This window comes from Ochotona princeps, chromosome X (assembly GCF_030435755.1).
Source record: "Ochotona princeps isolate mOchPri1 chromosome X, mOchPri1.hap1, whole genome shotgun sequence".
Classification (NCBI taxonomy): domain Eukaryota; kingdom Metazoa; phylum Chordata; class Mammalia; order Lagomorpha; family Ochotonidae; genus Ochotona; species Ochotona princeps.
Genome location: NC_080865.1, coordinates 6,520,115 through 6,534,471, shown reverse-complemented (window position 1 = coordinate 6,534,471; position 14,357 = coordinate 6,520,115). Strand labels below are relative to the sequence as shown.

General features: G+C 43.9%; 1 protein-coding gene across 8 annotated transcripts in view; it reads right to left on the bottom strand.

Annotated features, from left to right (window-relative positions):
• Positions 1-14,357, bottom strand: part of KDM5C (lysine demethylase 5C) — a 34,338-nt gene that overhangs the window by 13,404 nt on the left and 6,577 nt on the right. For 3 of the 8 annotated variants that reach the window (XM_058659094.1, XM_058659091.1, XM_058659093.1), the window contains exons 4-12: positions 14,065-14,235; positions 13,466-13,600; positions 12,600-12,723; positions 12,321-12,523; positions 11,351-11,509; positions 9,152-9,271; positions 8,896-9,054; positions 8,073-8,254; positions 7,811-7,973 (exon numbers count right to left, since the gene is read on the bottom strand). In XM_058659094.1, the coding sequence (XP_058515077.1) occupies positions 7,811-7,973; positions 8,073-8,254; positions 8,896-9,054; positions 9,152-9,271; positions 11,351-11,509; positions 12,321-12,523; positions 12,600-12,723; positions 13,466-13,600; positions 14,065-14,235 (1,416 nt within the window). The remainder of the gene's footprint in view (positions 1-7,810; positions 7,974-8,072; positions 8,255-8,895; positions 9,055-9,151; positions 9,272-11,350; positions 11,510-12,320; positions 12,524-12,599; positions 12,724-13,465; positions 13,601-14,064; positions 14,236-14,357) is intronic. The other 5 variants (XM_004598319.4, XM_004598321.3, XM_004598320.4 and 2 more) reach the window with 3 other exon arrangements.

Here is a 14,357-nt window from a genome sequence, read left to right as displayed (position 1 = left end):
CTCAACTGCTTTCCCAGGCCACAAGCAGGGAACTGGATGGGAAGCAGAGCTGCCGGAATTAGAACTGGCACCCATATGGGATCCCGGAGCATTCAAGGCGAGGACTTTAGCTGCTAGGCCACGCTGCTAGGCCACGCTGCTGGGCCCTCAAGTTAAATCTTAAACACTGCTCCTCCCGCCCCTTGTCCCACAAGATGCTTATAGGAATCTACTTATAGTCCAGTGTTTAACATGAAAATCTACTTATATCCCAGTGTTTAACATGAAAATTCATGAGATTTATCTTGCTGTAGAACTACTTTCATTCATGTACTACACAGGCCCTTTGATTCTGGAAATTTAATTCTTTAGGGAATTTTCCTGAATTTCATTCTTTGTTTACATTTAGTCACTTCTCAGTTTCTGTTATAGGAATATTGAATCTGACAAATTATTTTATTTCTTTTCCATCTTTAGAATTACTTAACTTTCAAGACTTTTTGCTTTTAGTTTTTCACTTCTGCTGAAGTTGAGCACATTCTCAGTATGCTCTTTTATTTAGTAATTAATGTAAGACAAAAAGAGAGAGCTCCCATTTGCTAGTATACTCTAAATGTCTGCAACAGCCAAGGCTGGGCTGGGAGCTGGGAACTCAACCCAAGTGTCTCAAGTCGGTAGCAGGAACTCCAATTACTGTGGAGCCATCACCACTGTGTCCCAGGGTCTGTATTTCCAGGAAGCTAGAATCACATGCCAGAGCTGGCCAGGAAACCCAGGTCCTGTGACATGGGACACAGTAGGCTAAATGCCGAGCCCTTCCCCTCCAGTTTGCTCTTCATGGTCTTTGTAACTAGAATCCTGCTCTTCCATTTTTGAAGTACACAAGTTGCCCTTTATTTGTGGAAGATATGTTATAAGACTCCTGGCAAATGCCTGAAATTGCCAACAGTATCAAATCCTATACACACAATGATTTTTTCCTATATACACATACATACTCCTTTTCATTTGTTAACTAAACCACTTATCATACTGCACATTATTAACTTTTGCATTTTAAGATGGGGCAATAAAACCAGCACACATTTTTTTTTTCATTCTTCACAATGTCATGGATAGACTGGTTGACATCACAGATCTTAGCAACCTCAGCACATACTTTTTTCCTTTTCTTACTAGAGATTGTTCTTCTTTTCTTTCTTTCTTTTTTTTAAACTTAAATTGCATTAAGCTTTTAACTGACATCTCTGAAATGCCAGCCTTACTACTCTTACACTCTGGGACCGTTACTAACGAAGACAACAGTCACTTGAACACAAGAACCATGGCACCATGAAGTCAGTCTGATAACTGAAAGGGTTACTAAGTGACTAACGGGTAGGTGGCACAAATAGCATAGATAGCTTGGACAAAGGGATGATTCACATCCCATGAGGATAAAGCAGGATGGCACAGATTTCATCACAGTACTCATTAACAGTGCACAACTCAAAAGTTATAGATTGCTTATTTCTGGAATTTCCCATCTAATATTTCTTAACTGGTTGATCAAAGATAACTAAAACCCTAGAAAGTGGAATTACAGATGAGATGAGGTTATCTCTGAAGACATCAATGTTTCCTTTTTTCAAGTTTATTTCCCCCGACTGGCTTTTGTTTCTCAGGGTTGCTTTTCGTTTGAGTCTATTTTATTTCCTGCTTCCTTGGTTGGTATTCTGGGACTGCCTGCTTACATGTAAGAGGAAGAGACAAAAAGCTGAATGGAAGCTCTGAGTACACAGGTGAAGTCTGTCAACTCTGCGCTCACTGTTAAGTGATCTGGTTAAATCATTTAGTATGGCGAATTCTAGGTCTTTCCTTTTAGATCACATTCCTACAGAAAATCTTCTAAGTTTCTTCCAGTGGGGAAAAAGGCCAAGCTGTCAGTGTTCTAATAGTTATGTGGCAAAAATGGCTTGGGTCCTCAGCAGTTAGCATGTATACAATGACAAAAACCACTCTAACTCCAACCTTGTCAAGGGTATCTAGGAGAGCTCAAGTTAAAGCACTCCTCTGTTTTAACATCTTCAGAAATAAAATCTTTACTGTTTTACTAGAGTGTGTAGACACTTGCTTGTGAAAGGCTCTCACAGCTTCTTACACAGATACACAGATATGCATCAATCCTTATTTTCACCCCATTCATTTATATCCCTAAAAGGCTCGTGACCACTGACTGCAAACAGGTGGCGGATTCCGAGGCTGAAATCAGATGACCTCAGTACTGGCTGAAGAGGCAGGGTTTTGGGAGCCAGTGTCGTGGTGCAGCAGGCCCCGAAACTGGCACCATATGAGTGCCAATTCACTTCCTAGCTGCTTCTTTTCCAACCCAATTCCCTGCTAATGGCCTGGGAAAGCAGCAGAAGATGGCCCAAGTACTTACATCCTTTCCACCCAGGCAAGAGACCTAGATGAAGCTCCAGGCTCCTGGTTTTGGCCTGGCCCAGCCCTGGCCATGTTGCCTCTTGGGGACAGAACCACTAGAAGGAAGGTCTCTGCGTCTCAAGTAAATGAGTAAATAAGCTATTAAAAATTCACTTTTTCCATTAATGTTTTATAGCCCCAGCAATTTTGTCATCGTTTCTTCCCTTTTTTTTTTCCTATGTCTGATTTTTCACCTTAAAAAAATATATAGTCCCTTTGTGGGGCTGGCACAAGGCTCACCTGGCTAATCCTCTGCCTGCAAGCACCAGCATTCTACATAGGTTCCCGTTTGTGTTCTGGCTGCTCCACTTGCCAGCTCTCTATTTATATGGCTTGGGAAAGCAGTCGAGGATGGCCCAAAGTCTTGGGACCCTGGACCCATATGGGAGAGCCAGAAAAGACTTCTGGCTTCAGCTCAACTCAGCTCTGGCCATTGTGGCCATTTGCAGAGTGAATCAACTGAGGGAAGATCTTTCTCTCTGTAAAATCTGCCTTTCCAATTAAAAAAAAAATTGTAAAAAAACCAAAAAAGTCCCTTCATGTCATTTTAGTGAGATTTCAGAAAGGAACAGGAGCAGCCATGCATATAATTAATTAATCCCTTTTACCAAGAAGTTTCACGGTTAAAGATGAACACTCAATGCTAGAGAAGACACAGCCAAGTAGCTACAGTGCTGGGTACTCTCTGAAAAGTGAATTTGTTAACACATATCAAGAACCTAAAATGTATATTCTCTTCCAACCAACAATTCGTTGCTTAGGATTCTGGATTTACAAAGGGAAAGTTAACATCTTAACAACATTGAATCTTCCTATTTGCAAATATGTCGACATGTACTTGGGTTATGTATCAGTTTTCATCTCCAGTATGTTTTCTTCTTCTCAAACCTATCACTACTTAGACGCAACATCAGCTTTTCTTGCCTGCATTTTCTACTGATTTCTATTACAAATCACTAGAATTACCTTCTAAAAAATGCAAAGCTGATAAGATCGTGCCTCTGCTGAGAGCCCCTTTCTGGAATTCCCAAGAATACACAATAAAGTCACGGCTCCAGCAGGCACACTCACTCTTCCAAGGATCACTACGTGTATAAACCTTTTCCATACACTTGCTTCTTGTATTGTTATAGTGCCCAGTCTGTTATTCCCTTGCAATGCCTGTAATACTTCATTATGTTTGTTTATGTTTCTCTGTCTTCCATTCAATTGTGCACACACACACATATACAGGCAAGCACTGGTTTATCTCCCTTCAAGGTGTTGAGCAGTGGCCTTGCACCCAAGCGGAGCTCCAGCAATATTTGCTGAATCATCTAGCCTTAATTTTATAGCTATGAAAATTAAATCCCAAAGCAGTCTCATATAACTTAGCTGGGAGTGGAACCCAATGTTGAGACTGTTTCAACCTATACTCTCATTTTGGAAAAGCTCTCCTCACATTCTACAAATGTTAAACATAACAATTATTATGAACAGACAGAAAGCAAAAACAACCCAAATATTCATCAATCGCTGAACTGAGTATTAGGCCACAGAAGCAATGAGGTTTTGACACATGCCGCAACATAGATGAACCTTAAAAAATAGGAGAAATGAGAGAAGTCAGACACAAAAGATGTATTATTCTAGAAAAGGTAAGTCTGTAGAGGTAGGTAGAACACAACTTTGTGACTGCTGGGGACAAGGGCTGGAATAAATAGTGACTGTAATGGGCCCAAAGGGTTACTTCTGAGAGGATGGAAGTATTCTAACACTGCACTGTGGTGCAGGCAACACAGCTGTGTCCATTCACTGAGTTGTGCACTTAAAACACATGAAGTTTATGCTACACAAATGATAGTGTAATAAAGCTATCTTTTCATCAGTGCTGTATAAGAGAAATATGCTACACACATAAGTACTTTTAAATTTTTGTAGCCATATTTACAAAGTTAAACAAAAACCCAGATAACAATAATCTTAATATATCTTACTTAACTTAATGTAATTAATGTAGTAACTGGCATAAAAATATTACTGAGACACTTTACATCCTTGTTTTATACTAAGTTTGGAAATGCCATATGGTTTTATTTTTACTTCCAGCACGTTTCAGTTGGAACTAGGCACAGTTCAAGTGCCCAAAAGTCACACATGGCTAGTGGCTATGGAACTGAACAGTGTAGCCCTAGACATGTAAACTTACCAAAGCTTACTGTACAATCCATACACTAATAACTGCTTTGTCCAAATTTACATAAAAATGACATATGCAAACATACAATATTTTAAGGTGAAATGACCACAGGATAGAGATGATCACTCCATTTTGTACTTCTGGAAAGGTGACATGCTTCATTTTTAATGAAGATAATACTTACACTACCCATCTATAAAAAGAAACGGCCTTCTCCCACCAAAGGGGAAGGCAGGAGGAATGCAGGCTAAAGACAGCGCTGGAGGGAGCTCCAGCTGGCTCAACTGCAGCTTGCCAGCATGGGAACATGAAAAGCACAGATGCCTTCCTTGAGAGGGAGCCTGCCAAGTCCAAAGGGCCTGAAGATGCTGGGAACTATAAAGGGCAGGGCAGACAGAGGGCAGGGTGGCAAGGTAGCAGTTGGGCAGTGAAGCTGGTGAGTCATAAGCAGGAAAAAAAATGCTGTGGAAGTGGAAGCAAAGAGCGCATATTTAAAAATCAGTGTTGTTTTTCCAAAACAGGTAAAGATTCAATAGCTCCATGACCTTCTACCTCTGTAGGTGCCTTACACAGTTGGTAGAAAATGGAAATAAAAGACAACTTTATTTGGGTGCCAAACATTTAAAATCCATGCTTACAAGGCGTTTTTAAAAATTTATGAAAAATCCAGTTAAAACGTAATGTGAAGAGCAAGTATTTGGTGTAGTGCTTAGGACGCTGCATGACATTCCTACAGTTTATACTGAACTGCCTGCCAATTCTAGTTTTCTGCTACCGTGCACCCTTGGAGGCAGCAGGTGCTGGCTCAAGTCTATGGGTCCCAGCCATCCACATGGAAGCTTTGTACTGAATTCTGGTCTCCTGACATCAGCCTGCCCCAGCTTTAGCAGATGTAGCCATTTGGAGGGTGAAACAGTACATGGGAGATTATCTAATTAACTTAAAAAGAGATAATGTGAATTCTTTTTCACAAACTTTCTGAAGCCCCTCTGTGTGTACCTTAGCTGCTCAAATCCTTTTGTCTTCTATTCTTACAGTTTTCCTTGGCATGAGACAAAGACTGGTGCAGCAATACGGATCAAGAAGTGAGAGAGGAAAGGACAGAACTGATGCGAACCTGGGAGGGTCCTCGATCATGGGGTGAGGCAGAAAGGGAAAGTTAGCTCCTCTGAGTGGAAGAAGACTGAGCTGTTGTGGGATGCCTCCTCCTAATTCTCTAGATTTCTCAATCTTTGATTGAGTATCATGGAGATGTATAATGAAAAAAATATGACTCACAGATGGGCCTGGTGCGGTAGCCTAGCGGCTGGAGTCCTTGTCTTGAATGTGCCGGGATCCCATATGGCCACTGATTCAGTTCCCTGCTTGTGGCCTGGGAAAGCAGAGGAGGACAGCCTGGGGCTTTGGGACCCTGCACCCATTTGGGATACCTGGAAGAGGCTCCAGGCTCTTGGCTTCGGATCGGCTCAGCTCTGGCTGTTATGACCACTGGGGGAGTGAATCAACGGACAGAAGATCTTTCTGTCTTTCTTCCTCTCTGTAATATTTGACTTTCCAATAAAAATAAAAAGTAAAGCTTAAAAAAATGACTCAGAGCATATATAGTACATCACAACAAGATAAAGGCAAGAAGTGAGTCCAGTGAGAACCACTGACCTAGGCCAAAGTCCTACTGTACAGATGTCCAGGGATCCTGCATAGAGACAATCAATACTAGCACGCAACATGGAAGGGAACAGGGAAGAAAAACAGCACAGAATAAGACTTAGAGAGCAGAGATGGAGGAATGTACCGCTTCCTGCGCCGATGGGATCATAGATCAGGCTTATTCCCTAGAACTGTCGATCCTGCTGTTTCAGAGCAGCACTGAAAGCCAGCTGATGCTAACTAATGCTAAAAACCCCCAGGAATAGAGAGTTTCTTGGAGCTAAGCTAAGCTGTACATGCAGCATAATGTGGGTTACAGTGGGAAAGGAATATAGAGAGGACAGGCCAGGACCAATCTGTTATTACTCCAAAGGGCAATGGTGTGCAAAACAGAGCAGAGACTGATAATTTTCCTAATATTAATTTTGATCTTCTTTTACAGTATGACTTCCAATTTGTAGGTGGTACATATAAATCTTTTAGAAGCAGAAATACATTTCCTAGTTTCCCTTGTAGCTATGTGGTCATGTGACCAAGTTCTCATTAACGAGAGATCAATGGAAATGATGTGTGTCCTTAAAAGGAGACATGGGGCCTGTGGTGTAGTGAGCTAGGCTTCTACTTGTGCTGCTGGCACCCTTTATGGGTGCCATATTGTGTCCCAGCTGCTCCACTTCCCGTCCAGCTCCTTGCTTATAGCCTGGGAAAGCAGCAGAGGATGGCTCAAGTTCTTGGGATCCTGCACCTACAAGGGAGACCCAAAGGAGGTTCCTGGCTCCTGGCTTCAGATTGACTCAGCTCTGACCATTGTGGCCATTTGAGGAGTGAACCAGCAGATGACAGATTTCTCTGTCTTTCCTTCTTTCTTTGTAACTCTGCCTTACAAATAAAAACAGATAAAAAAGAAAAGTAAGGAGACCTGATTAGCCCTGCCCCTTCCCCATCGCCCTCTTCCACTGCTGGAACATAGACATGATAATAAGACATTCCTAAACCACTGACTTCAAACACATGGCCAGCGGCCTCATTATTGCATTATGTATATAACTGCTGTTATTTTAAGTCTCAGAGTAGTCAAGCCCATTACTCAATTAAAGTAACACAGTAAGAAAAAGCTAAGGGTAGGGCCCGGCGGCGTGGCCTAGCGGCTAAAGTCCTTGCCTTGAAGGCCCCGGGATCCCATATGGGCGCCGGTTCTAATCCCGGCAGCTCCACTTCCCATCCAGCTCCCTGCTTGTGGCCTGGGAAAGCAGTTGAGGACGGCCCAATGCATTGGGACACTGCACCCGCGTGGGAGACCTGGAAGAGGTTCCAGGTTCCCGGCATCGGATCGGCGCGCATCGGCCCGTTGCGGTTCACTTGGGGAGTGAATCATCGGACGGAAGATCTTCCTCTCTGTCTCTCCTCCTCTGTGTATATCTGGCTGTAATAAAATGAATAAATCTTTAAAAAAAAAAAAAAAAAAAAAAAAAAAAGAAAAAGCTAAGGGTAAATTTCAGAAGACAACCATCATCCCCTCATCCCTGCTTCCTGGGCACTCACCGGCACACCATGGGACATGAGGGTATTGGGATTCATGAGTGTGACAAGTTGGTGCAGGAGGTCAGGCTGGCTATCAAAGAGTTCAGGGGTCAATTTCTTCATCACTTCTTCCAAGTGTTCTGCAGCAAGTGAGGGTACTCCATACCAGGTCTTCGGCTCACCCCTGTGCAAGTACAAAGGGGACAAACAAGGTAAGTCATATCCAAGGTCATAGAGGTAGCCCACCAAGACTGCCTTTCTGGCTTCCTAGGACCTCACTCACCAGTGGAGGTAGTTAATGGAATAACTCCAGTGATCCTCAATATGCCAGCAAAAGGCTGAAAAGACCATGCCCACATAGAGCCAGGGCACCTTCATCCCAGAGATATCTGCATTGATGTGACATAGTACAGACTGTTCCAATACTGGCATCACGTTCAGGTTCCAACCACTGGTAGCATACTCCTGTCAGGTTAGATATTTGTGGAAAGGTGATGAGGGTCTCGCTAAGGACCAGAAAAGTTATCTGCTTTAGCCTATAGAACCTTAATTTGGAGGCCACAAAACTTTCTGAAAAACCTAAAATACTATATGCCTCTCCACGCCCACCTAAATGCATACATACAAAATTCCAACTGAATTCACTTCAATTTCAGGGGGATTTTACAATTATAGCCATTCACAAAATTCATACAAATTAAGAACTTTTGTTCTGGATCAAAACACACACACACACACACACACACACACACATACACACACTCCTCCCTTGAAGCAGACCTGGGCACTTAATTTTTCCTATCTACTAAATCCCAATCCCCAAACACTTAGGAGTGCATGCTTTCTCATTTACTGTTTTTCTTTGTTGTTTTTTTTTTTTTAAACAGATTTTCAAGGTAGATAAGGAAATGGCGCCAGAGAGGCCAAAGAACCCACTGCATCTCTGCACTGGCAGGGTATCAGGCTTTCTTTCCATTCATCATTTTCTCTAACTGCATAAGGCAGACACAATCACTCCATCTTAGAGAGATACTCAAACTTGCAAACACTTAAATGACCTAAGCTCACATAACTGTCACATACGGTTATGACACTCATCCACTCACCTCCTCCTCCGGAGTTAGGTGCCGCTTACTGTCACTGACAGGGAAACCACTGCCAAATTCTTTGGAATGGATGTCAGCCCCATATTCAACAGTCACATCTTCCTCAATGCTATTCACTAACCGCCAGAACTCTTTCTCTACAAGCTCTGTGGGCACCATCTGGAGAAACAGGGTAGCAAATGACTGTGGCCCATCATACCGTGGCCCCACTGACTCAGATGAGTCACCAACACCAGCTCAGCCTTTGATCACCTACATGCACGGGCATGTTGAAGTAGTCTGCTTTAAAGGAGTCAGCCATTTCTCCAAAGCTGTGCAGAGTGTATTCCCTGGTAGCCTGCTCAAAGCCAAAAGCTTCAGGGGGCCGCTTACACTCCTGGAATCCAAAGGAGAACATGTAAGCAAGGAAGGGAGGAGCAAAGAGATCAATAATCCTTCGAAGTAGAACTGAAATGTGGGGTGGGCACAGAGTGGGAAAACAACCCTGGGTTTGCAACCAAGGCCCCTGAGACGGGCCTTACTTAATAGCTCCATTTCAGCCTTGTCTTTTCATTTCACACATGCACTTCCACCATGCTTTTCCCTAGAGTTCCTTCCTGGCCCAATGTCCTCTCCTGCTTACTTTCACTGCTGCTTCAAAACCCAACTAGTTTCACAACCTGCAGAAAGTCCTCCCTCTTTACTATATTTCATGGGCTTTTCTCCTTTAGGATGTCACTGTCTAAACCATGGGTTCTGACTTCAATATGTTACCCTAACTCTCCAGCCATCATTTTCTCTCTCTAGCTAAAATATGAGTTCATGCAGGATATTTATGGGAGTTTTTTTTATGCCCAGATACAACTACAAGCATGTGAAAATAGTATTGAACATTTTAGTACTTCGAAAGATAAAAAGTGAAGAAACTTCTGCAATATCAAACCCTACCCTATTCCTATTCTTTAGAGTATCTCACACAGATATATTTCACTTGTACCTGTTCATGGCTTTAGATAAACTTGTACATATCCCAGGGTTAGACACACAACATCATCTCTTGTGTCTGAAAAGTAAATGTGAGTCTGTTCCACTGACTCATAACCACTTAGAAAGTCAAGTAGAGGTGACAGTTTTCTTCATCCATGACACGGCTAATATTCAAACTCCTTCTGGGACTCTGCACCATTACGCCAAGGTCACTGTGCACTGCCCTATTCTTTCATCAGCTGTGTGTACAGGTCATATGCTTCCCAGGTCTAAATAACCCCAGTTGAATCCCCAGGGTGAAACCAGAGACCACCAACATCTGCTCAGAGAAAAATGAAGACAGGCAGTGAAAGTAAGGATAAAGGTAGGAAGTTCCTGAAATGCCCTAACTAAACTTACTGGCTGCTTAGGCCTTATCACTTCTTCAGCTGCTCTCCTCCCTGCCCCCACCCGCAATAGGTACAGTTTCCTTGGATGCTTCTGCTATTCCTCCATCACTGAGTCTGGAATGCCTTCCTACCTCTTCAAGTTAAAGCCTATAGAACCTCAAGCCAATTTATCTGTCACAACAGAAGGGAACAACTAAATAAATTCTATACCCATATGATGGGTCGAAGAAAAGAAAAAAAAATCACACCTTCAATAAACTTAAAAGAGAAAAACAACTGAGGAAGTAAACATGAAAACAAAGAATTACAAGATCTCGAACTTGTTAAAGATGGTTACACACACATTAACATCAAAAAGAGGAAAAGAAAATACAAGATTACTGGGGTTGGTGTTGTAGCATAGCACTCTAGCTGCCACTTGTAAATCCAGCAACCCATTTGCATCAGTTCAAGTTCTGGCTGCTCCACTTCCCATCCAGCTCCTTGTTATTGGCCTGAGAAAGCAGCAGAAGATGGCCCAAGTCCTTGGGCTCCTGCCACCATGTGGGAGACTGGGAGTTCCAGACTCCTGGCTTTAGCCTGGCCCAGGCCCAGCTGTTGTGGCCCCAGCTGTTTGTGAGGGGGGTGAATCAGCAAATGAAAGATCTCTGTAACTCTTCCAAATAAATAATTCTTAAAAAAAAGAAAACATACCACATTATTACCAAAGGTTATCTCTATGTTGTAGATAGCAAGTTCTGTTTTCCAAGCCTTCTTTCAAAAGAATAAAACACTTGGAAATTAAAACAATGTTTTTTCTTAGTATTTTTGTCCTTTAATCCTGCTTCCTGCATCATCCCTGATGATTACCCTTAGTAATTTTCTTCAACTTCCGCGCTTCAGTGTCTAATGCACAATTTAGTCTCTGCTTATATCTCACCAGGTGTCTTGTCACGATGCTCCCCTCCCCATGTGGTTCAGGAGCTCCCTGAGGACAAAAGCAAAGGAGTCTCCCCAACCTCTTTCTCCCAAAGCTCAGCCCAGCCTAGCTCTAACAAGGTCAGGTGAAGGATGACAAGCATAGGCACCCCAGATGTGGACTGCGGATAGGGAGGCCTTACCGCCATGACACACTTTGGACAGCGCCAGACACCCTTGGGGATCTCAGGCAGAGGAGGCAGCAGGCAGAAGATGTGGTAGTTGTCATCACAACCATCACACAACAGGAGCTTGTCATCCTCATCTCCTCGGGAGCACATCCGGCAAACATATGACTCAATCTGGAGGGGAAGGAAATAGAAGTTCGTCAATATAGGCTCTGTTGGTCTTCAAATACCAGGCCCCTCCAGAGAGCTCTCCACTGGATACTGTTGTGCTTTCTGGCTGGATCATTCACAGTTCTGTATAGGCTAGTCATGTTAGGTCTGGAGTTTAAGTGCACGCAAGTAACCAGTGCCTCCCAAATCAGTGAGCACACAGTACTCCAGACCCATGCTTACAAAAACCAAGAGACTGCCAAGAGTGGCCCATAAAGGGTACCGTGTGAGCCCGGAGAAGAAGCACTCAAATAAGCTGCAGGCAAGGAGAGACAGCCTTGAGGAACGACTTCACTGAAAAGGTGGCTCCTGAAACCTGGCTAAAACCTGAAGGTAAACTGAAGCCTGGCAACATGGCAGAGAACAGGAAGAAACTCTTCCAAGCACAAGAAACAGCATGTGCAAAAGCCAGGAGAAATGGAGAGTATGGCACATCGCAGGGAAAACTGAGCATCCCTAGAAGCAGTTCAGTGGGGCCATACATAACAGGAGAGAGGTAGGCAGCACTTGGGGAATGAGGCTGCAAGTCTGCAGGGACGAGATCCTGCAGGGCCATGCGGGGCTTAGCCTGCATCCTGAGGCAATGAAGACTCCGGACCCTTTCAGCACTTCATGCCCACAGCTCTTGATCACCCTTGCTGTTTTGTGTTCCATGGCAGTTGGCCCACCAGGCTGACTTTTCTGCTTAATGTAACCTAGTGCAGTGCCATACTGGAGTAAAGCTGCTTGAAGGGACAAGAAGCAGAGCATTAGGAAGTCAGGGCTGGGTGCTTACAAACTGGGCATTGCTGTGGTTCCTCCGAAGCCTCATGGTCATCTTGGTGCAGGGCTCTGGGCTGTGACTTACTTCCTCCTTGCTCTCCAGGAAGGTTTTGGGCGAGGCTGACTCCACCTTCACTTCCCCGCTGGACTCCTCCTTCACAACTACAGTAGGAGGACACTCAGGCCCTTCCTTATCTGGGAGAGATAAAAGTATATCTAAACACTGGTCTGCAACCCTCAGGGCCTGTGCCTGCTCTCCAGAGGTGAGGCCCTCCCAGCTGCTAGGCCTCACCTTTCTTCCGCAGAGTCTTATCCTTGGCCATGAGGCCCAGGCCCATCATTTTGGGGCCTGCCCCATAGATCTGAAGTTTCTTCAGCTCTGGATTCTTCTCAATATCTTCTTCTGTAGGTTCCGGCTAGGAGGAAAGAAGGAAATAAGACTGCACTCTGGGGGCAGACTGCCTCATCCTAAAAGAACACTAGCTCAGACTATCTATCACCTGAGCTCATGCCAGGGGCTTTGGCACAGGTAGGCAAAGGTCAAGAATTCAGGCTGCTTTTTGGAGATTTAAACAGTCAATTCTCTCCCTAGCTCTCTCTTGTAAAGGGAATTAAAGAGAAGGCCTCAGTTTTCATTTATAAAATATTAGCTCCCACCCTACAGTAAAGAGGGCTTAGGGATATTATATATTAAAAAAAAAAAAAACACCAACAGTGTTTAGCATTACTAGAACATGGTAGTGACAAATTACAAAAACCATTGAGCCCAGGGACATCACCTATCTTGTTTTCTGTTGTATCCCTAACCCCGCTAAGAAGAATGCTTGGTGCAAAAACTTTTGCCTGAAGGTAAGCTATCAATATACAGAGAAAACGGAGTTCTGCTTCCATAAACAGAGTGGGTCAAAAGAGGAACAGGATAGACAAGGCAGCAGATGTGCAACAGATATTGTATAAACAGATCAAAAGGAACCTTGGCACCTGAGATGACAGTGAAGAAAACAGGAGTCAAGGTAGAGAGGGTTACACTAACTTCCTCTCAGAGGAAGTCAAAAAGCAGAGGGGAAAGTGGAACAGGGAACACAGCCTAGACCAGAGTAGGAAAGGACTTTCTCTAACTCAAAGCTCTTAAAAGTAGGAGAGAAGAGAGGTACTCACATCAGGCTGTAGTCTCTTAGCCCGCCGGCCATAGCTGTTGAACTTGGAAGGCTGCACAGACTGTCGGAGAGGGATGCTGTGGGGTTTGTATTCCTTGTCTTTCTCCTCATTATCAAATGGACGTGTATTACACTGCTGGGGACAGATGAAGGACAGAGGTCACTGCCTGGGACTTCAGCGCCCAGCAATGAATTTCCTTCTACCGTCATCCAATGGCACCCAAAACTGTGAGCCACTCACCTGTCCCACAAATAGTCTCTATGCCATCAGCTTTCATTACCACACATACCTGGGGAATCCTTATCACTGTCCTGGCTTGCGCCATTTTTCCCTTCAATCATTCCCAGCCCAACCAACCGACTCCTTCATAAAGAGTTCATTTCTTTCCAGACTCTGGTCCAAAAAGACCTCTTCTGTCTCCCAATTCTTGTCTGTTAAGACCTTTGTCACATAACATAGAGTAGGTTGGCCTACAAATAATTCCAGAACCACAGACCAAGCTCCCATTAGTAGACTCTAGCTCCCTTTGTGATTAAGAACAATGTGGAAATCTATGCCTAAGGGTAGAATCTCACCATTTCCCAGCCTGACATTCTTACCACAAGGTTGGCTCCAGACTGGTACATTTCATATGGATAAACAATACGTTCATAGTGGGAGCGCAGCAGGGAGCCAATGTTTTTGCCTGGTGGATAGTTGAGGCGTTGGGCCACCCGGGCCCACCGACGATCCTTACAGATAGCTTCATAACCACCTTCCTCCACCACAATCTGGAAGGACAAGCAAGAAGGGACATGGGTGTGCTACATGTATGCCTAAGGAAGCAGGACTGTAGAAAGGGCAATAGGATAACTCTAGCCTCTCACTTCACTGGAGGCTACCCCTTTTCCCA